This window comes from Arachis hypogaea, chromosome 15 (genome assembly GCF_003086295.3).
Source record: "Arachis hypogaea cultivar Tifrunner chromosome 15, arahy.Tifrunner.gnm2.J5K5, whole genome shotgun sequence".
Taxonomy (NCBI): Eukaryota; Viridiplantae; Streptophyta; class Magnoliopsida; order Fabales; family Fabaceae; genus Arachis; species Arachis hypogaea.
This window is the reverse complement of record NC_092050.1, coordinates 157,201,913-157,223,704: the sequence shown is the minus strand read 5'-3', so window position 1 is coordinate 157,223,704 and position 21,792 is coordinate 157,201,913. Positions and strand designations below refer to the sequence as shown.

Here is a 21,792-nt window from a genome sequence, read left to right as displayed (position 1 = left end):
CTCTGCTACATGTAATCAGTTGATTCTTAATCTCGTTTCCCTTCCTATTTGTGCACCGAACTCTTGTAGAGAAACCTGCAGCCTTGGCGTAGTTCCTGTAAAATTTTTCAGCATCTTCAAGGGTGGTAAAGGTCATTCCGACCTTCGGAACAAGCTCGTCATCAACAACCGAGAGAGGCTGCACAATACACCGTGTCAGAAACTGTGAATACACCCATAGATATGATTCAAATACACCCAATCATGCCTAATATGATACACCCGAACCGCAACAACTCAACTACACAATGACCTTTAAAGCCATAAACTGTAAATACACAGGCTGCGGAATACACCATGTCAAAAACTAAAAACACATCCAATCATGTCTGATATAATACACCTGAACAACAACAACTCAATTAAAATAACAAAACCAGTACTGTAGATACACCCACACTTCAAGCAAGAATACACCCAAAAAAAGACCTGATCTACACCCGAGCGTCTGCTATAAATTCCAGGTAATTAATCACAACTAATACATTGAATCGACAGATTCATGTTAACGTGTTCATACTGAAAGAAAATTACTGAAAGAAAATTCATACTAATCCTATGTATATCAAACCTCAGGAACTTTGTTAGATTCAAATTCATAATCCACTTCGCCTGGATTCAGCTGACAATCTGAGGTTGAATGATCCATTATCTTCAAAACGAGTTCAAACTTTGATTTCAGAAAACAACAAATCAAAATAGAAAACGAAAGCTCGAGTTGCAGAGAGAGAGAGAGAAGAAAGTAACGTAAACGAAGAACATACCAGTGAGAAAAGGAGAGGAAAAGAACGATGGAGAAGACGCGCGAGAAGAAGAACAACCAAATCTCAAAATAACAAAAACGAATCTTTTGAATTTGGTAGTTAGATATACGCGGGATCTTATATAGCGCGTGTAATCAACGTATGTGGAGAGGCGCGTTTTTTGGTTTTATTGTTTAATGAACTTGTAAAGCATACAAGCCCTAATGGCTTGTATGCAGAGCTTTTCCGGATAAACAATATATAAAATTGATCTTTTCAAATATTTTTAAAAATATATAAGTTATAATTTATTGATATAAAATTATAGATTATGTATTTATGTTTCTCTTATTTGAGTCAGCTCGTGAGCTCGAGCCAGCTCGTGAGCTTTTGGTGAGCCGAGCTTGAGCTTAAGAAATAAGCTCGATTGTTAATGAGTCAAACCGTGAGCCAAACTCAATTTTCGTAAGCCGAGCTTGAGCTTGATCTAGCTCGGCTCAGCTCAGCTCACTTCCGACCCTACAGTCCCTCCATTCATTTTAACCTTTTCAACACATTTATAACTTAACAACTGCCAGTATACTTAAAAGTCAATATTATATAAAAGAGTAAAGTATTGTTTTTGTCCCCAACATTTAGGGTAAGTCTCAAAGTTGTCCCTAACGTTTCAATCGTCCTATTTAAGTCCCTAACGTTTTAAAATTGACTCAATGTTGTCCTGCCGTTAGGGATCCGTTAACAGAATTGACGGCGGGACAAAATTGAGACGATTTTGAAACGTTAGGGACTTAAATAAGACGAAAATGTTAGGGACAAAAACGATACATAAAAATAAATTTTAATTTAATTTTATCTTTTAATAATATTAATTTTTTACTGTACATAGTGTTCAATTATTTTTTATTTACATCTAAATAAATTACACCTAATCATGTTACTTTCATTTTAAATAAATTTATTTTCTTATAATTAGAAACTTTAGGGACTTAAATAGAACAATTGAAACGTTAGGGACAACTTTGGGACTTACCCCAAACGTTGGGGACAAAAACGATACTTTACGAATATAATCCAACGACTTTTTCTACTCTGGAAAAGAATATTTATATTTACTTTTGTCTAAATTGATACACATCTTTGTATTATAAGTGAAACTATTTTGTGTAGATTTTATATTTTATCTAATGATCAAAAGATATATCAATTTGTTGAAAATTCCTTTGTATTTTTTCTGTGTAAGAATAAAAGGATTGATGGGGATATTGGATAATTTTCTGATTCTGCTTTTAATTCAACCACTCACTCCCCAAAATACCAAAATTTAGTACAGTGCATAATTTACGTGATAATAATAAATTAATAATAACAGAAATCTCCTATTAGTTAAGTTTTCTGTATACTATAGTATGGTCTTTGGAAGGGGACACGTGAGTGATTTTGCAACACACCCACAATATCCATTATCCACCCGTTCGTCTATATCGAACTGATATTCTCCTAAACTCATGGTCTTTTGTCCTCATTCTTCCGAGATTTTCTTTGCTACGCATTGTTGTTCTTATCATACACGTTTGATTCTTTCTAATGATATTTCTAGTTTGGCAGAAATTGCTAGTGTCTATTATGACTGGGAATTTCTTTTATTAGTCAAATTCATCATTTTCTACTGTGTTTTGAAGCCAAATAAAATTCATAAATGGAGCCTCCTAGCTCAATATATAAATTGACCTAACTTGCTGTCGGATAGTACCAACAACAATTGCCATCAAGTCACACATGAACCTGCCATAATATATGTATACTTTCAAGTGGACTACCCTTCACATAATCTACCACTTTTTCAATTCCCACTTTCTAATTGAATGGTATTAGTGTATTACCATTTTGGTAGGTTTAGCTACCCCTGCATTGCTCCGCAACCATCTGCTGAAGCTGGATTTGGAGAACTGCAGTCTACAAGATTCAGTATAAACTTGAAATGTAGATACAATACAACTTTCCATCTCAGAGATTGTGACACAAGAGAATCAATGGACCAAACCAAGTGGAGGAAATGGGGAGAAATGCAATACATTCAGCGGCAATACATTCAGCGGCTTGTTGCAAGTAATGCACAAATGTGTTGTTTTTCTTTTTTCACTGAGGACAAATAAGGAAGACAGATATGCAAGCAACAACAGATACATATAACCGGAACAAAAATTTAGAAAAAGCCTCAGCTGTTACAGCGAAGATAGGGTATTTCACATGGACAAATTGGGTATCTGGACTTGTATATTTGACAAAAGTACATGAGCTTCTTTCCAGAACCCATCAAAAAATTGAAAATGAGTCACTGTTATCGTATACGAGAACGGCCAATTAGCCTGCACTGTTCCGGAAGCATAGTAGAAACTACTTGTCCATTGAGTGGAAAAAGCTCACCATCAATACCACATCCATTATGAGTGTGCTTCCCTGACTTTATCCTCACAGACTTTACCTGCATCCAAACAGACAGTCATACAATGAACAAATACAGAAATAATAAAAACCAGGACAATAAGACAATCCGGACACTAAAGAACCTAACCAGATAAAGCCAACCAATATTTTTTCATGACACAGCTCAGAACTAATAGCAATTGTTGACTGTAGTATTCTAAATTTCATTAGACAAAAGCAAGCAAAGATTGGAACATGGTAACATTATTTAAAGGCAACTCTACCAGTTAATCACCACAATAATATGCACTGTTTTAAGAACTAATGATGTGTATAATGCAGTCTAAACAATTTCATTTTAAAAAATATTAATGCAAATACCTTTACATATTCAACATATGGCAAGGAAAGGTGTCGACCCATCTGCATAAGTACAAAAAATCTCAATAGCCGCAACCTTCCAACCCCATGAACCAAGAGCATATCTAGTGTGTTGTCATCAAACTCAGCTTTAGGAGCAACCACCTGCGAGCTTTGAACAGTTCTACATGCATGGTTGCAAACCAGAATGCCAAGGAAATGTCCCTTCGAGACAACCCATTTGTCTCCAAATCGAGGCACAACCTCCTTTGTGGGTCCTACTTCTGTATCATCTGGAGGCCCTGGCAACTCAATTGGGTTTTCTACATCCCAATTAGCCTCGGGATCCCACTTTGGTTCAGCATCCCATATAGGACCTGGATCAGAAAGTGTTGATGATATATGCTCTCTATCATTTGTCCCACCGTTGCCCCATCTAGAGTTATCATGTGTAGTGGTCAATCCAGTCCATTTATCATTCCTTGACTTAGACCTGGTTCTTGGCCAGTTTGGTGTTGTTGATAGAGGCAGTTGAGATGGGCAAGAACCAAAAAGAAATTGGGCAAGAACCAAAAAGAAAAAGAAAAATAATTTACGAGTGACGCTTTGCATCACTGATTCTGCTGGAGAAAATGAACGCACTGCACGAAACGATTAAAGTAAATTAAAAATGAATTAACGAACACACAGAAAGAAAATAATAAAGAATTCAAAGAAGAACAAAACTTACCCCAATTTGGTGTTGTTCCAAGTTTGCGTTGGTCTCGAACCGATTATTGCAATGCTGGCAGATATGTATGTACTTTCGAAGCTTCTTAGTTCTCCAGTGGTCCTCTAATCTTCTTTTCTCGGGAAAAGACTTCCCGCATTTTGCACATTCGAACTGGGGGAGGGGAGGAGGAGGAGGCGGTGGCTGTGGCTGTGGCTGTGGCGGCGGCATTAGATTGTGAAACTGTCACAAGGTGGTGATAAGCGAAGAGCAGAAAGAGATTAAAGGGGGAACTGTGGGAACTGTGATTATCGCATTGTATCTGAACGTGATACCCAGTTGATAACAGAAAAGGGAGCTCTTAGCTTTTTTGCACACGTGTTTCATTGCGTGAGGCGTGATAGAAATGGAGTTCCCGCCAAATGTTTAATCCATTATAAAAATTTGTTGGTACTGAATTATTAATATTAATATTTGTTATTTTAAATTTGAACAAATTTTTGTGTATAAAAATTTATTTTACAGTGTATAAGACTGTTCTATTATTTATTTTTCTAAAACTGAATAATCTTATCATTTTTCTAGTCCATATTAGTGAATTTTACTTAAATATAGAAGTTATTATGTTTGTGTGTTTAAAACTTTAATAAAAATAATTTATATTATCACTATACAAATAACAAATACTAAGTGATATTTAGTTATATTACTAAATCCTATTATATGGCCTGCGTTATGTGCAAGTCATGTCTTTAATATACTAGTGATATATTTTTATTTGAAATATTAGCTAAAGCACTATTCAACTTTGATTACCTAGGTTGAATCTTTTTATTATGCTTGCTTCTATTTCTCCATCTGTTTGGATGGTCAAATCAAGATAAATCTTACTTTTACTTATATTAAAAACATAATCATTGATCCAGTAGTAGTACTCATCATTTCCATGTTAATTACTACAAAAAACGATTTAAATTATAATCTCTAAGTAAAATTTTACTTACACGTTATTTGTTTATGAACTAAAATTCAACAGGTATCATAATTTATAATGAAAACAACATATAAATAAGATATTTTTCTAATTTGAGAATTGAAAGAAAATCAAGATTCAAGAAGGTGGAAATGATGAAGTGCTTATCGTGCAAGGGCAAAATAAAAGAAAAAATAAAAGGTTCATTATGGGTTTGTTCTACTATGAGTTTGATAAATAAAAGAAAATATAAATAAAAATTATAAGATCAAACACTAATGTAAATTCACATAAGTTTTTTTCTTACATCTTATCATTTAACATAGTAGGTAAGAGTTGTGTAGAGCATGATAAACCTGAACCTTGACTTTTTTGCCAACCATCAAACCAAATAAATTTATATATAAGACAATAGAATGAATCATGCAAGTAAGAAAACAAAAGGAAAAATTAGCACTTAAAAGGCTTACCAAATAAAAGACAGTCAAATTTGCCTTTGAGAACTCTTGGAGCTGATGTCCATTTTCCATTTTGATGCATTGCAGTATTGATTACCTTCTTTACAGAGCTGAACATGAAAGCATGATTTCTTTTAACCTGATCAAGAATCAAAGTATGGGAATTCTCCAAGAGAATTGCACCATTTTAGAAATCTGCACTACAAATCTCCATTAAGAAATGAAGAATAAGTCTATGGTATGCCCAACCATTCATTGCTGATAGTTATAATTAGCTTGTAATATATTCAGAAGCTACATCATCCAAAGATTCAACTTTGTAAATTTATTGAAAGGAAATAAATTTTTACTTCTCTATAGCTGTTCTGCCCATATATCATCCAAAGTGTTACATGTTTCTCATTCTTATAGCATCCCCAAGAGAAGTAGCAAATTGTTAAGTTAGGAAATTTTTTTCACGTCAATCATAAATTTCACAGTTCATAGTTAGGCAAAATCAAGAGATTCCCAATTTGGTCAAATGGTGACATCAAAAGTGATTAAAAGCAAAAAATTTCTAAGACTAACCAAATGCTATATCTCAAAGCAAAAATCAATATTTAATGTGGAACAACTGCACATGTGACTTAATTCTTGAATTGAAGAAAGTTCCTTTTTCAATATCAAAAGTTTACCAATAGCATGCTTTAAGATAAGAGATCAATTTGATTCACAATAAATCATTTAACATATTGTTCCTAATGTTAGCAATATGTGTTCATAGTTTCTTTTACAGTTTACACTTCTATAGATGTGCCCATATACCATCCAAAATAACCAAGAATAAGCCAATAAGGCATAAGATTTGATAACTCACCATGCTAAGCTTCTACAGATTTGCTGTTCTCACATGCTAAGGTGTGAATTAATAAAATCACTAACCATCTAATTTAAAAAAAAAATAAGAACTATATAATATATACAGGTTCCAATAAGCTTAATAATAATGTTTAGTTACTTTGCCTGTTTGCCATCAGTATCAATTTATGAAACATCTATTGAAGAATGCATCCACAATGGCCAGAGAAGGAAGAACAAAATTACTTAAACAATATTACAATACATATAAACTTAGTTAAATATTAATGTTTGCCATCCAACAAAGGAACCCCTTCAAAGTCCACTTAAATTAGAATGACTTACCTTAAGAAGAAGAGGATTACACGCACACTCTAGTACTGCTCTCTCAATGTGTTTTGCATTAGACATCAAGAGATCATCTCCAAATACCTGCACAACATTGTAAAATCGTTCAAATAAGTACCCAGTAGATCAAGTAAATATCTCATTAGTAACATGTCAATATATTTCTAAAACAATCCTAAAAATATGAATATAGTTCCTTGTGACTTTACCCCTGTTTTCTGAATTTCTGTTACCAATACTTACCATGTGCAGGAAGTTGAAGATCACGCCCAAAAAATACCATTGATATGTTTCTAATAGATAAAGATTCTTGCAAAAAGTAAAAAGTGCACTAAAATGGCAAAGAGAACTCAAAAACCACCTCAATGAATAACGTACAAATCGTTACTGTATGCACTGATATGGTTCACAAATTTCAGAAGCATTCCAATAGTTTGGCCACTCTGCATTTGAATGAAACCCTTTTATGCGCACCTGTTGAAAATTTATAACAACAATAAGTACCCTGTTACTGTATGAGACATTTTATATGAGACAAGGTACAAATAGTTACTGTATGCACTGATATGGTTCACAAATTTCAGAAGCATTCCAATAGTTTGACCACTCTTCATTTGAATGAAACCCTTTTATGCGCACCTGTTGAAAATTTATAACTACAATAAATACCCTGTTTATGTAGGTATCTTAAAAAATACAAACATGGTTGCCGAAATATTTTTTAACAAAATATACTATTGAAGAATTTAGGAAATAAATATGGCTCATAGTCTCATAGGAGGATATGAAAAGAGATCATAATCAGATAAACCAATCCTTGAAGAGAATATGAAAGAAGCATGTCTTCGGATTGGTATAGTGTTCAGTTGCAGGCTGCACATGCAGCAGAATTTAATGATTAATTACTCAAAATTCTAGCTCCATTTAGTAGAAAAACAAAACCCTCCATGAATTCATTCTGTCAAATAAACAAAAGAGTACTACAAAGTCTAATTCATGGTATTCGAATCTAAATGCAGCAACATTGAGTCACCAAATCAAAGCAAATTAAAACCATTCAGCATTTACATATACTCTGCTCGATTCCAATTTTCCTTATTAGCCCTCCTTAGCTTTTATCATTAGAAAGAGCGCATCAATTAAAAAAAAATTAAAAGACACTACATAAAGCTAACGATGGTAAAAGCCAGATCTATGAATAAGGGTGAATCACATCGTGTTAAGAAAATATAAAATAAATTTCTACTTAAAAAAAATTACCAATGCAACACCGTCGATGGTAGGATCTCAGAGCTCTCGTTCTCTTCACCGTGTCATCAACATGCTTCTAGCTACTCCTTCTTCACTGTTGGCAGGAACACCACTCGCCGCTGCCGCTGTTCTTTCTCCTCGCTGCTGCATCAACAGCCATCATCACTTCTGGATTGTTATTCTTCATCTCTGCTGCTCGACGGTGATGAGCCCGATCCCTGATTGCTTCCCCGGTGACGGCCATAAGCCACGACAGCCATCTTTGCTAAGTAACTGCGTAGGGATCGAGCTTCGGTTTTCGGAAGCAGATGAAAAGTCTCTAACGGCGGTTCCGCTGTTTGCATTGCGAGCAAAGTTTTTGCGTTTACTCTGGTGACGGTGCTGAGCTTCGGTGCCGGCAGGCAAAGAGAACGATGGAGAGAGATCTGAGTTTTTGAATTTTGAAATGCAGTGGTTTATGAAAAAAGTTGCCGCTAAATGTCTCATTCTAGATATATATTTACTTTTTGAGTTTTGAGTAAAGAACTATCTACTGCTATCCTTTTATATATAACTAGTGTAAAACCCGACTAGGCGCGAGTTTCTTTTAATCAATTCGAATAAAATTTAAATTTAATAATTATGCCTCCAAAATTCAAAGAATTGTTCAAGGATAAAATAATATAATATTAATACAATTGAATCACAATAAAAAAAATTAATTATAAAACTATTAATTAGGATTGACTCAATAAAAGGCCCAACACATTAATTAAATTTTTTTTAATTACGTCTAATTTCAAATAGACAATACATATTAAATTGATAACTCCTTATGAAAAGAACAACACATTTTAACTCTTATTATTATTTGAATACTATTTTTACAAAATAATGATTCAATTTGAAATGATTCACAACTTTCATACAAAAATCGTCATTTTTTTTTATTTTTTGTAGATAATAATGACTATACTTAACAAAAATTTTAAGCTTGAACAACGATAATTAAATGTATAAGAATATATGCAAATTTAAACATTTTGTAAAAAAATAACTCAATTTAAAGTATTTTAAAATTGACAAAATATGATTTCATAATTATTTTATATTTCATATATATATAGTTGCCAGTTTTTCAAATAAAAGAGAACAATATTATGTAATGTTTTTATAATTCATTAAAAATGATTCTATAATTATCTAATTTTTTATAAGTTAACACCATATTAAGTTTTGATGCACTAAATATTCATATATTTAGTCATTTCTTTGATTTAACAGTAGATGTCTTGGTATGAAATCCACATTTCTTAACTTCTGTCATGAACTCTTCTAAAGTTTGGGAATATCATGTCTTTCCCTTAGTTCATCTTTGTCAAGGGATTCATCTAATGTTTGGTATAACTTCTTCCCCCTATTAAAAATAAACATAATTTTCCGTTTCAACAAATATTCAGGTCAAATTATTTTTTTATTGATTTAGATTGTAATATATATAACTGGAAGAGTTCAAGAGTTTACATTTAATTTAGTCTTTCTCCTAATTTTTTTTCCAAGCAACTTATAAATATGTTTTGGAGTAAATCAAAATGACATATATAGTCAAATAGCAAACAACTTTATTAAAATTATAATCTTCATGTGTAATGCAAAAAAAAAAAGATATTTTGGTTGTTTGAGAAGGTCAATGATTATAGAGGATCACGTTTTTCATAATAAACTTGAAAATGTCAGAATTTAAATAAAAATTAACCTGCAATTAATAGAAAACAAAAGATAAATTAAAAGAAGAAGCACTTATAATAAAAATTGTTGTTCTTCTATTTGAGTAAGGACAGCTCTTTTCAAAAGTTTGTCTTTAGATATGAATTTTATGCTCAGTATATTATTTGTTAATATCAAACACTTTTTTCATATTTGAATTCTGATAATATTAAAGAAAATTTTTAAATAGATAGAATCTAATGAATAAAAAAATAATTCTTTCTCGTGAAAAAAATTCTTGCCTCAAAGAGAAGAGTGGTAAAAAAAAAAAAAAAACCTTGAAGGATAAACAAAATGAAAAAGATTAAGATCTTCCAATACAAAAAATTGTAAATGTTAGAGAAAAAATAAATAAATAAAACAAAAAGACATAAGAATCATCACTACTTTGGGGTTAACAAAAATCATCAAAAAATTTTCTTTAATACAATATCATAAAACACTATCTGAAAATTATTTAAAACCATATAACTTACCTGAAAATAAATAATTACGTACAAAATCTAGAAAAAGAAACTCAACTAACAATTCAATCCAAAAAGACAACTATATGTTTTGAAACAGCAATTATTATAAGTATTACTCAAAAGCAAATATAATAAAAAGACAACATAATAAGAAAAGCCAGGATTTGGCTCATGTATTATGACTACCGTTTGGATCATTTCTTGAATTCGAGCGTTCCCTTCTACATATAATGGAAATTATTTAGTTGCTATCACATTCTGGAAAATTAAACTAAAGCAAATCACTACGTGCTTGACATATATGGTATCATTAATTATGCCTTTTAAATCGATATAAAAAATGTTTAAATATGAAATACTTAATCACCCCATGATAGAAAATCTAATGAAGGCCAATGATTGTACTGGTTAATTATGATCAATTTATCTCAATTTCTTACTAATTGAAGTAAATTAATTAAAGCAGTTTGTATAGTGAAAATTGGGAACTAATTGCCTGACAGAGTTTCATATCTTGAGTCTTGTATTGCTTATTCTTGCAAGATTGTGACAAATACTTACAGACTTTTCAAGAATAAGACTAATGAGCTAGTAAATGGAGACAATATCTAATGGTAGTTCTAGACATTTGCAGTTTTGAAAAAAGAAATTATTAGCCCTCCTAAGAAATCCTTTTAAGTATACTCCTATTTAACAAATGAACAAAAAATTGATTGCCTTTTAGAATTTAAAATACATTAAAATATCTCATGTTTAATTAACTTAGTACTTAGAATGATATTCAGTTAAAAAATAATAATAATAAACTAAATATACTGGTATCACAACCACTCTTATCAACTTCATCACATCTTTCTATTAATCCCACCCCCAACAAAAAAAATGAAAAAGCAGAACATGAGATATATTTGTGCTAAATTCTCTTATTCTACTATCAACAGATCCTACGAAAGAAGCATAACAAAAGCAACATATAATATTACATTGTTCTAATTTTCCTTCAAAATATGACAAAATTGAAAAGATCTCTCAGCAAAAAAATGACAATTACCAATTTTCCTCACAAACCATTTTAGCTTTCAAGATTTCACATATGAACCAAATCCCTTGCCCTTGTCTTGTATCCTCTATGAACACAACAAATACACATAGACTATTTGTCCAATACTATACACCCCCACTTAATGATGAATAATATCATCACCATTCAAAATCATACGTACATAGTAGAGATCCAATAGTATTCAAATTACCAAATTTTTACAATTACTTTCAAAACATAATTACACATTAAAAGCAAAAAGAAAAAAAAAATCTTAGCCAAAAAGACAGAAGAAAAAAAGAGATGATACAGGAATAGAAACTATAATAAATGACATAGCATAATCAGGAGCCTACACAAAATAATTGAGTGAAGTTAGAATTAAAAATTAACATATGCTAAGTAAAACATTTTTAGTATAGTTCAACTGAATTTGATCTTACCTTTTACTCTTCGTTTTTTAGACTTGAGCTCATATTCCAAGCTTCAATTCTATAAAAATGCAAAACTTAAACATGCTAATAATGTTAAAGAAGATTATTGTATTTTCCATGATTGCAAATTCTTTGCTTACTATATTAAATGACTATTCATAGTTTAATATTCTATGGGGTATTACTTTGCACCTGTTCTATAATAATGCATTAAATCAACTTCAGTAACTGGAAACACAGTAACATCATTCATATTTTCGAATTCCCCATCATTGCTTAGCTCTCTATACTTCACCGGAAAGTTGCTCAGCTACAATGTATCTGAAAATAATATCACAAAAATAGTATCTTGTAAACGCGGTTTCTTTTTCTTTCTTGTATAGTTCCCAGTTAACTTCTTGTAACTATTAAATAATCGTTTGAGTTAACTATCTAATATCACAAAAATCCACAGAAACCAAAAATACCCGATCAAATTCAAAATGTTATTATGCAGTTATTATACGACTTATGAATTGATGAAATTAAACCATAAATAACAAAGACTTCAACTAACCATTCTTAGTTCAGAGAATTGTCTCTCCAAATTGCATTTCTCATTCAACATCTGCAGCTCCTGCATCCAAATAAAATCATTTAACTTCATAGAGTTAAACAAATTTAAATACATATTTGATATCTGTATATTCCATACATTCATACAGGCAATATCAACTTGTTCCCAAAGGGAGAAGATCTCCTCCTCCTGAAGTCCCTGCAAAAACAGAGTTAAGTATAGTAAAGTATTGTGTAGTATGACTAGTATCTTGTAACAAACTTTTGAAACTAAGTATCAGGAAAAAAACATATATATCATATTTCATTACCATAATGTCAAGGTCTTGCACATGATTGAGTGCATCATTGCTTTGGAAATTTCTCTTAGCCTAAAATACCGTTTTAAAATTGTGCTTATAATGCATGCACCAACAAATTTATAACGTCTTAACTTAAATATATAGCACATTTCAACATAGAAGTAAAAATACTGGATGCATCCAAAGAAAGAAAAAGCATATGTAAGCTAGAATTTTCTCACAAAGACACATTACCATCACATGAATGAAGAGAGAACATTTTGTTTAGAAAAGAAGAAAAAACTTTTGACATGTATAGAAGTATTAAAACTAAATTGGGATAAAATATCCCTTCAAATATGGAAGAGTAAAGCCATGATATATAGGGCTAAACCCTGTAAGAATGCATCTTACATATCAGTTAGAAGAACACCATTTGTGCAGCATCAAAGATATGCCAAATAAGTTATGTTATTCCCCAAAAATGTCAAAAAGGAACTTTGCTTCCTTACATGAATGAAAACCTCTAAAATTAAAAATCTGGTACCAATAATGTTTCTTGCAATTTTAGCTGACAATCTGGAACTGTAAGCATAAAGGATGTCATCAATATCTGTAAATCATCAAACCAAAGCAAATCCAAAACAATAATTGCAAAGGATATGGGTTGCATCCACAACAAAAAATTTTAGAAAAACACACTACACAAATCAGATTAATAAAACAAAAGGAAAAGAACGAAAATTTAAATTCTTATACTGATAAACATGATGATAGTAATTTGAATTTTTTTTTAACATAATCCAAACACTCTACCATAAAAAAATTCACTTCTTAGGTGATTTTACCTATGATCATTTGAAAGGGAAAAAAAATTAAACCTACAATCAATTACTGAAAATAAAACTAATTTATGATAATCTTTCATTTTTGGACTTTATTATTAACCCACCCATTGATGCAATCTAAGATGTTTCTTTGCTTCTTCTGTAGATAACCCTAGGACAGTAGCGTCAACTTACTGCAGTTGTAAAGCAACATGTTAGAAGTTTGAGGCTTTTGATACCATGAACATACCAATTTCTTCAGATCAGATCCCTTTGGCTTTTCTACAAACTATAGAATCCGTCCTATTTTATCAATTTTCATCAGCTCGTAGTATGATGCACGACTGCAAGAAAGACAGCAACATTCAACTCCAAATGCAAAAAAAGTATAACAAAAAAAAGTGAAATTTATGGTTCTGCGGATCCAACAGTTTTATTCTAACATCATGTTGGGGCTTTTATATCAGGCAAGATACTTTTAGTTGTACAAATACTGTACATTGACCATGTTGGGGCTTTTATATATATAGTCCGCTTTCTATTTTATTGATGGTGCCTAATACTAAAATTCAATTTGAAGACCATTTTTTCCATTAACTAAATACCAAAATTTTGATATTTGTAATAAAGCAGTTTCAAATGGTGCAGTAACTTAACAAAGGATCCACTTGAAGCATATATTTCATCATAAGATAGCAAAACTACTTTGATTGCTTTAGACATATGATGAATGAATTTTACAACTTCAAACACATTTTTAAGAAGTCATTCATATGCACTCCCACTTACCTGCACTTTTTCCTTCCTTTGTACCTCCAATATTCTTAGTTGTGCAAAGTTAATTATGAACAACTGATTTAAAATTCTATCCTAAATCAACAATAACCTTCATTAGCTCTTATGGATGGAGTTTCATTCTTGGTACTGGTCACAGATTCAATAAGGCTATGTTTGGTTGGAAGGAAAGAAATAAAGAGGAAGGAAATAGAAAGGAAATAAAGGAAAAGAAAGAAATTGAGTGGATGTTAAACCCTAAGGTTAGTCTCTGTAATTTGGTGAATGTTGCTGCTTTAGATTCTTGTCAAGAGATGGTGTTGATATTCATCATTCCCTTAACCCCTTTTTTCTTGTCTCTTTAGAATTTATTTATCCTTCTCATGCATGCATATACAGACTAGAGCTAGTTTGTTCATCAATTTGTGAAACTAAAAAATTATAATTTAAAAACTAGAAAATTTCAGAGGGCAAGCATGTTGTAACTAAATTATGAGTACTCTAAGCTGACAGAATGATTTGTGTATTAAAATCTTAGGAGGTCATATACGGCTCAGACACAATCAGATACTAAATTTTCTCCTTGTTTAATGAGTTCTATTTGTTTAGCTCTTCTCAAAGAATTGTACACAATCAGATACTTCAAGACAAAACCCAACTCAGAAGCATAATCCTCATTATTTTGGGTTTGATTCAGTCACACCCAAGTCAGAAACAGCATTATCTTAACTCTCCTTTCTTTTTCTTTTTTTTTATGGTAATGTTTCTTCGTCTTTTAATGGGTCCCTGAGTTGTTTTCTTGTCATTTTTATACATTTATTTGTTAGGGAGTTTCACCAAATTTCAAATCACAAGTGAAAGCTATGTGCAATCAGATTTGTAATGTTCAACAGGCACCAAGTTTGCAACCTTTGCCTTTTGAACATGTTCATTCAAAAGACTAAATCCTCCTCTGTCACAACTAAATTGAATTCATTTCCACACAAGTATGATCTAACGGAATTTCATCCTCGATTTTCTGTCGAATTTTGCCTACCCTGAGAAAAAGTAACAAAATTTGTGATATGATCAAGAATTCTTGCAGCATATATATATATATATATATAGCATTTTTGAGAGACTCACTTTGCTTTCATATGATGCAGCAGAATGGTTCCTGGAGAAGACACTTTTTACCAATTCTCCAAACCCATATCTTAACTAGCTTTATGAATTTGAGAAGAGATCAGAAGAAATAAGAATTCTGAATGAGATTTATATTAATATGGACAATACAAAGATATAGCATATAGAGGATGATGCTACTAACTTTAGCATTTATACATTATTAGATAGTAAAGTGATAAAGGCGAAGCTAGAATTGAATATGATAGTGATAATAATGGTCAACAACAAACATTTATTATCGTTACTAACTTTATCTTATAATATGGTGAAATCACATGTTAGCTAGAATTGAATATGATCGTGATCTATATGTAGGAATTTGCAGAGATAGAATGCTGGCTCTAAATCAAGGAAAAAAATAATAGAAGCTGGAAAGTTAAAAAGAAAAAAAAAAAGAAGGGTATATGGATTTAAGTGCAATGTTTTTATTGCCTTTTTTTGCATATATACTTTTTGCACATGGCTTGTAGAGGATATAGGCTTCTAAAAAAGTTTTGCTTGATGCTGGGGTTATGTACTCTCTTTTATTCCTTTATGGTTACTAGTATTACTGTTACTGATATTGGAAAACAGGTGAGTGACAATGAAGATTGTAACATCAGCAGCACATTTGAAGAAGCTTGTGATTTTATAGCTTATGTTGAGCAGATTGGTCAGAGAGTTATAGTGAAGGAAGCTCTATGTTCTTAATAATGGGAGATGACTCTTCTACCGAATATTTGGAAGAAGAAGATTGGCGTGTTGTTAGGAACCATGAAGGTTTGAATCCAGAGACATATTGGAAAGCTTTTAAGAAAAGCTCGTGGTCTTTGTTGTTGGTGTTGCTGCATGACGAAGAAGATTCCACGAGAGAAAACAGAGCAAGGAGAATCAAGAATTTGTAAAAGAAGGGCTTCATGATGAGTTTGTTAATTAATGGAAGTTGTACCTATGGGTCGTTGACAGTTGAGCATCATGACTCATGAGCTTCAAAAATCAACAGTTTTTATGATCACCGCTTTCACCACATTTCCTCTTGCACCCGCTGATTGTGACCCCTTTTTTGTTTTCATTATCCCCTTTGGCCCTTTTATTTTTTAAAATTGTGGTTGTTTTCTTACAGTATTCTAACCAGTAACCTCATTAGTGTTGGTTTGAGTAAACAGTGATTTTATATTGGAAAAATATATAAAATCTTAAGATTTTTATATTGTAAAAATAATTTGTTTAATAGACAATTTTAAATTGATTTATTTATTCAAGATTGTAATATCATAAAAATTTTATTACTTTGTGTGGAAGAAAAAAGATCTAAGTTGTATTAATATAATAATAGGATTTATGGTAGTGTACCCAAATAAATTTGAAGGTGACATCACTGTGGGTTCAAAGGGATGGAGACCATTAGCTTACAATGTGTTGCAAATTGGAGTTACTCCATTAGCCAAAAAGGAACACTAATCCATATGCAGATAATCCCCATTCAAAGTCCATCAACGTATCAATGACCCAATGAAAAACAGACTTCATTTTTCAAAGATTCAGAGCAACTACATTGGCTTGCGGCCTACATACGACGACTCTATCTGATTTTCATACAACTTTTAAGAGACGCACAACTAGTAACTCTCAGATAAGAAAACTGATGGCTTCAATCAACCAATATTTCAAGCTATTTCTTTACAATGAATTGCAGACTTCATATTGCTTTTTTTGGAATTAGAATGGACATATCTTGGACAAGCAAAGAACTATCTTAAACTTTTTAAATGAAACTGTTATCACCTGCATTTTGAATGTAAAGAAATTTGAGATTCTGTAGTACAACTTACACTAAACAAAGAAAGCTTATAATTAATTCATGTTCTGAGATGTACTTTTGGTAAAAGATTATATTACATAGTACAATAATTATGTTTGTGCTCATAGCTTGGTATATGTAAATCTAAATAACCCAACTTTCTTCATTTTTGCTGGATTGAAGCCTATTATCATCTGAAGAAACTGATCTTGAGCGTCTTTTGCTCTTTTGTTTGATTTCATCAATCTTGGGAGATGACTTACTACCTCTGCAATGACTTGGGGATCCAGAATCAGCACGTGATTCTTTCCTTCGTCTATGAGGTGAACTTTCTCTGTGACGTTTTGGAGAAATAGATTCAGTTCAATGTGATTTCCTTGAATGAGGGCTCACGCTCCTACTCCTATTCCTTCTTGAAGCAGATGAATGCCGATCAAGGTATCTATCTGAATCCCGTCTTCTACTTCTATCACTGTGTTCCATGATGTTTCTATAGGACCTTCGATCCCTTTCATAGCTTGAATAATGATGGGACCTGACTGGTGATATGGACCGACGACCCCTATTGTAGCGAGCAGGAGAGTAGGAACGACACCTCCTCCTTCTTTGAAAACTAACGGGACATCTTGACTTTGATCGAGATCTTGCACGAGGAGGAGAAGGAGACCTGAAAATGGAAATTGAATTAATGAATTCAAGACCTTTGTTAGCATATGAAAATGAAGGACAAAAAGAAATAATATACAAATAAGATTTTGTCACCACAATCTAAACTTTCCTTGTTCCACAACCATTTAGCCATATATTTTAAAGACAGATCAATGATATACAATTTTAAAACACTATGTAGTGTAATTGCACACATTGTGGGAAGAACCCTTAAGATTGATGAAAATGCATATTCACAATAAATAGATATACTACTCAACCTCACAGCTATGGCACATAAAACTGCAAGCTTCTATAATACAAAAGCAATTGTGTAATATATATATGCACTCACACACTAAACCCAAATACATTCAAATACCTACTGATAACAAAATCCATCTAAATATGATATACATTCAAATACATTGATTTATCAATATACCAAACCAAACAACCTTTAAAAAAAAAAAACTTCACATAAGCTTCACCCCACCAAACCAAACAACCCCCCAAAACACAAGCTTTAAATGAGGATGATTTTCACTACCCCATTTTCACAAACACAAGTGGTGCATAGAAAACATAATAGGGGGTGTTTGAGTTGGGACCATATACTAGTATTAGTATTAATGATGTTGTTGTTAACATGAGAATGAGAATCTCATGGTCCTTATAAGTTGTCGGAGGAAACAAAGAAAAATCCAAAAGAGAACAAAGAACCTGCAAAAAGTGCAGATCTTTGTTTTTTCTCTTCTCATAAAGAGGAAAAGGGTGGCATGTAGTAGAAGTAACATAGGGGGCTGGGATCAAAGTAAGAATGAGTTAAAAGCCATCATCAATTTGCAACACAAGATTTAATCAAAAGTTAAGGCAATGAAACTAAACTAACTTTGATCACAAGTTCCTGAATATTCAAATTATCAGCTTAAAACTAACTTTAAAAAAAGGGCCAGGACAAAGGCATATAGTTTCTTCTTATTTTGGCTACACCAAAAATGGAAAACAGAGATTACCGCAGGCAGTACCTTCTTGTCAAGAGCATGAGCCAACTCTGAAATAGCCAATATGTTAGCTTCTTTTGAATGAACATGTTCAAAAGGCAAAGGTTGCAAACTTGGTGCCTGTTGAGCATTACAAATCTGATTGCACATAGATTTCACTTGTGATTTGAAATTTGGTGAAACTCCCTAACAAATAAATGTATAAAAATGACAAGAAAACAACTCAGAGACCCATTAAAAGACGAAGAAACATTACCATAAAAAAAAAAGAAAAAGAAAGGAGAGTTAAGATAATGCTGTTTCTGACTTGGGTGTGACTGAATCAAACCCAAAATAACGAGAATTATGCTTCTGAGTTGGGTTTTATCTTGAAGTATCTGATTGTGTACAATTCTTTGAGAAGAGCTAAACAAATAGAACTCATTAAATAAAGAGAAAATTTAGTAAAAATAATGATAAAATATGTATTTTTAAAAAAAAATTAAATGCTGATGTGGAAAATAAATTTTACATGACTTATTACTATTTGTTCATATTTTAAATATATCCATACATATGAATTTATCATCGTACCGTAGCAAATTCATTACAATTCCATGCTATATCATGGCATTATCGCCTCTCATGTTCTCAAACATAATGAAACATTTATATGCCAAAGAACTTGGAGCAGACGTGTGGATAACATTATATTTTGCTTTTCAAAGGAAACAATAATTAACTTGTGGATATAAAATTATCATGACAAGGGTTGAAAACTTGAAACGCTATTGCATCTTGTATGACCCATGTGGATACTACAAAATATAATGTCAAGATTTTTCTACAATTAGCTGAAGTTCATTTCAAATAATGTATTAATATTAATTAACCTCTCTACTCATACGACTTCTTTAAGCATATAACTCTTATTTTATATATACGCGTGTGTGTAATCATTTATATTAAGAATAGTCTAATTACGATTATGAATCACTACCACTCTTTCTATGGGCATTCCTAACCTTTTCTTCTTCTTCAATCTTCAATGAGATTTGTAATTGAAGCATGAAAGTAACAACGAAACAGAGACACACACAACACACTAGTGAGATAGCCTCTGTTGTGTACTGCGTGTAATTGCGTTGCTACTTGCTAGTGAGGTAGCTCACATCGGGGTGGAGTAGTGAACAAGAACCACAGGCTTTGATATAATAAAAGCATCGCTAGACTGAGCAACTCATACCTTTCTCGGCCTTTTGGCTAAGATCAAGTGTAGTATCTGTTCTTATCAGTTTAATATCTGATATATGGGCCATTGGTCCACACGGTATTAAATTTATTTTTTGAGGGGGAGTGGCCGCACAGTAGCTTGCTACTGGGCCTCTGGAGCGTCGCCCATGCGTTGCATTATTGCGAGGGCCTGGCGCACCCCACCAAGCCCAGTTTAAATACTTGGTTATCATGTTCATGTTATGGGCAAGTGAATGGTTTTATGGTAAAAGCTGTTTATTAATTTGCCGGAAAAAAAAAGAAACTGTTTATTCAGAAGATCCTTCATTTTTTCAGGGAATAGAGGTGGCATAGGCCATGTAGTGTAGTATATATTTATACTCAAAAATAAAAAATATATTGATGCAATCCCTTGACTCCAATGCTATTATCGAATTGCCAAGTGTTGGCTACTGATTGCACAAAGGAAAGACCCAAGTGAAGAAGATAAGAGATTCGCAGCCACAGACCAACCCAGCCTCTTGTTCTTTTATTGGCTTTTTGGATTTTTTTCGAAAAATAATTACTGTTAAAGACACACCATAGGAGCTGTAAAATGAACTCCTTAAGTGCATCAATTCCATGCAAATTTTACACTAAGGAACCAAATCTTAGAAGAGGAAGAAGAAGCAGCAGCATTATATTTTCTTCTACATCCCCCACTACAAGCACAACCACCATTAAACCCTCAAAAGATGAGTCTTACACTGTTAGTTTCAAGACACAAAGGGCTTGCAAGCTTGGCATTTCAATTTTCAAGGTACCCTGATTTTGAATATGATGCACAAGGTGGAATTGGAACTGGTTCTGTTGCAAAGGTGGCCACAGATAACATTAATGAGCTTCTTGTTTCATTTGACCTTGAGACACTCTATATTCCACCACTAACTAATTCTACAACCTAGTTTTTCGGGTTGCCACTGCCCCCATTCTTAAAGATTGATATAGTCCCAGAAGCATTCCAAGGAACCATTAACCAAGAGTCTGGCAAGGTAATCAATTTAATCTCATAGGAGATTAGTCTTTGAACTCTACAATTTTATATATATGGCAAAGTAATTCTTACATCAATAGTGGGAATTGAACTTAAATTCTTGTTAGATACGATATTTATTAACTGTGCCAATCATCTTTGTAACAAGTTAGGTTGATTTGGAATTCAAGGCCAAGTTCTTGTTTTCTGTTGGGAGTATCTACAAGGCTCCACCGCTAATGGTGAAGACAGTGTTGACATCTGAAGAATCGAAGGGTAACATGAAAAGTGGTAGAGGGAAGAGATTGGATGAAGAGGGGAATTGCAGGCTGGTTGGTGTGGCAAAAGTTGATCCAATTGATGATTTTCTCATGAATTCCTTCCTTGCCCTTCCAACTGAGTGCCTTGCTGACCTCAATGCTGTGACCTCAATGCTGTGATCTCAATTTCTGCCTCATCTTAAAGAAGAGATCATCATCACACTTTGGATATTGTTGAAATCTATTTTTAGTCTTTTTGTAATAAGTTGGAAATATTGAGTAAAGGTTTCAGTGAATACAGAAGTTAAAATTGGATTAGTTTATTCACTCTAGAGCTTACTGTTCTGTGTCTCATAATTTACATTAGTTTATTCTTGAGATTTTGATGTGAAATTTGAGAATGTCACAAGTCATAATAATATCCATGGCCAATTTACGTAA

General features: G+C 32.4%; 1 protein-coding gene, 1 long non-coding RNA gene, 2 other non-coding genes and 1 pseudogene across 7 annotated transcripts; 2 read left to right on the top strand and 3 right to left on the bottom strand.

Moving 5' to 3' along the window:
• Nucleotides 1-2,947: 2,947 nt before the first annotated feature.
• LOC112751724 (sphingoid long-chain bases kinase 1) lies at nt 2,948-8,661 on the bottom strand. Of its 3 annotated transcripts, XM_072217351.1 has the most exons (8): nt 8,152-8,611; nt 7,445-7,530; nt 7,270-7,365; nt 6,889-6,975; nt 5,719-5,816; nt 4,297-4,518; nt 3,588-4,207; nt 2,948-3,264 (listed from the first exon to the last, which is right to left on the bottom strand). In XM_072217351.1, the coding sequence occupies exons 7-8, from the start codon at nt 4,176-4,178 to the stop codon at nt 3,121-3,123; spliced, it is 735 nt and encodes a 244-aa protein (XP_072073452.1). In that variant the 5' UTR covers nt 4,179-4,207; nt 4,297-4,518; nt 5,719-5,816; nt 6,889-6,975; nt 7,270-7,365; nt 7,445-7,530; nt 8,152-8,611; the 3' UTR covers nt 2,948-3,120. The 3 variants fall into 3 exon arrangements, with proteins under 3 accessions (XP_072073452.1, XP_025656735.1, XP_072073451.1); XM_025800950.2 differs by lacking the exon at nt 7,445-7,530 and having other exon boundaries at nt 5,719-6,975; nt 7,253-7,365; nt 8,152-8,661; XM_072217350.1 differs by lacking the exon at nt 7,445-7,530 and having other exon boundaries at nt 5,719-6,975; nt 8,152-8,661.
• Nucleotides 8,662-11,312: 2,651 nt separating this feature from the next.
• LOC140179566 (uncharacterized) lies at nt 11,313-13,931 on the bottom strand. The gene is made up of 5 exons (XR_011873087.1): nt 13,620-13,931; nt 12,526-12,585; nt 12,388-12,447; nt 11,841-12,152; nt 11,313-11,749 (listed from the first exon to the last, which is right to left on the bottom strand). It is a non-coding gene; the product is annotated as an uncharacterized lncRNA (long non-coding RNA).
• A 3,317-nt stretch (nt 13,932-17,248) lies between these two features.
• Nucleotides 17,249-20,429, bottom strand: LOC112751723 (uncharacterized). Of its 2 annotated transcripts, none has more exons than XR_011872618.1 (3): nt 19,872-20,429; nt 18,892-19,053; nt 17,249-17,882 (listed from the first exon to the last, which is right to left on the bottom strand). It is a non-coding gene; the product is annotated as an uncharacterized protein (transcript). The 2 variants fall into 2 exon arrangements; XR_011872619.1 differs by lacking the exon at nt 19,872-20,429 and adding an exon at nt 19,441-19,531.
• LOC112752986 (U2 spliceosomal RNA) lies at nt 20,089-20,283 on the top strand. Its single transcript, XR_003177391.1, has one exon. It is a non-coding gene; the product is annotated as a U2 spliceosomal RNA (small nuclear RNA).
• Nucleotides 20,430-20,591: 162 nt separating the features above from the next.
• Nucleotides 20,592-21,683, top strand: LOC112751721 (uncharacterized; annotated as a pseudogene).
• The last annotated feature ends 109 nt before the right edge of the window (nt 21,684-21,792 follow it).

What these genes read in the sequence shown, in the direction of transcription:
- LOC112751724 (XM_025800950.2), bottom strand. Translation starts at nt 4,178, where the DNA reads ATGCAAAGCGTCACTCGTAAATTATTTTTCTTTTTCTTTTTGGTTCTT. An exon ending in CATATGTTGAATATGTAAAG is followed by an intron (nt 3,265 to 3,587) that starts GTATTTGCATTA and finishes GTTTGGATGCAG; the next exon opens with GTAAAGTCTGTGAGGATAAA.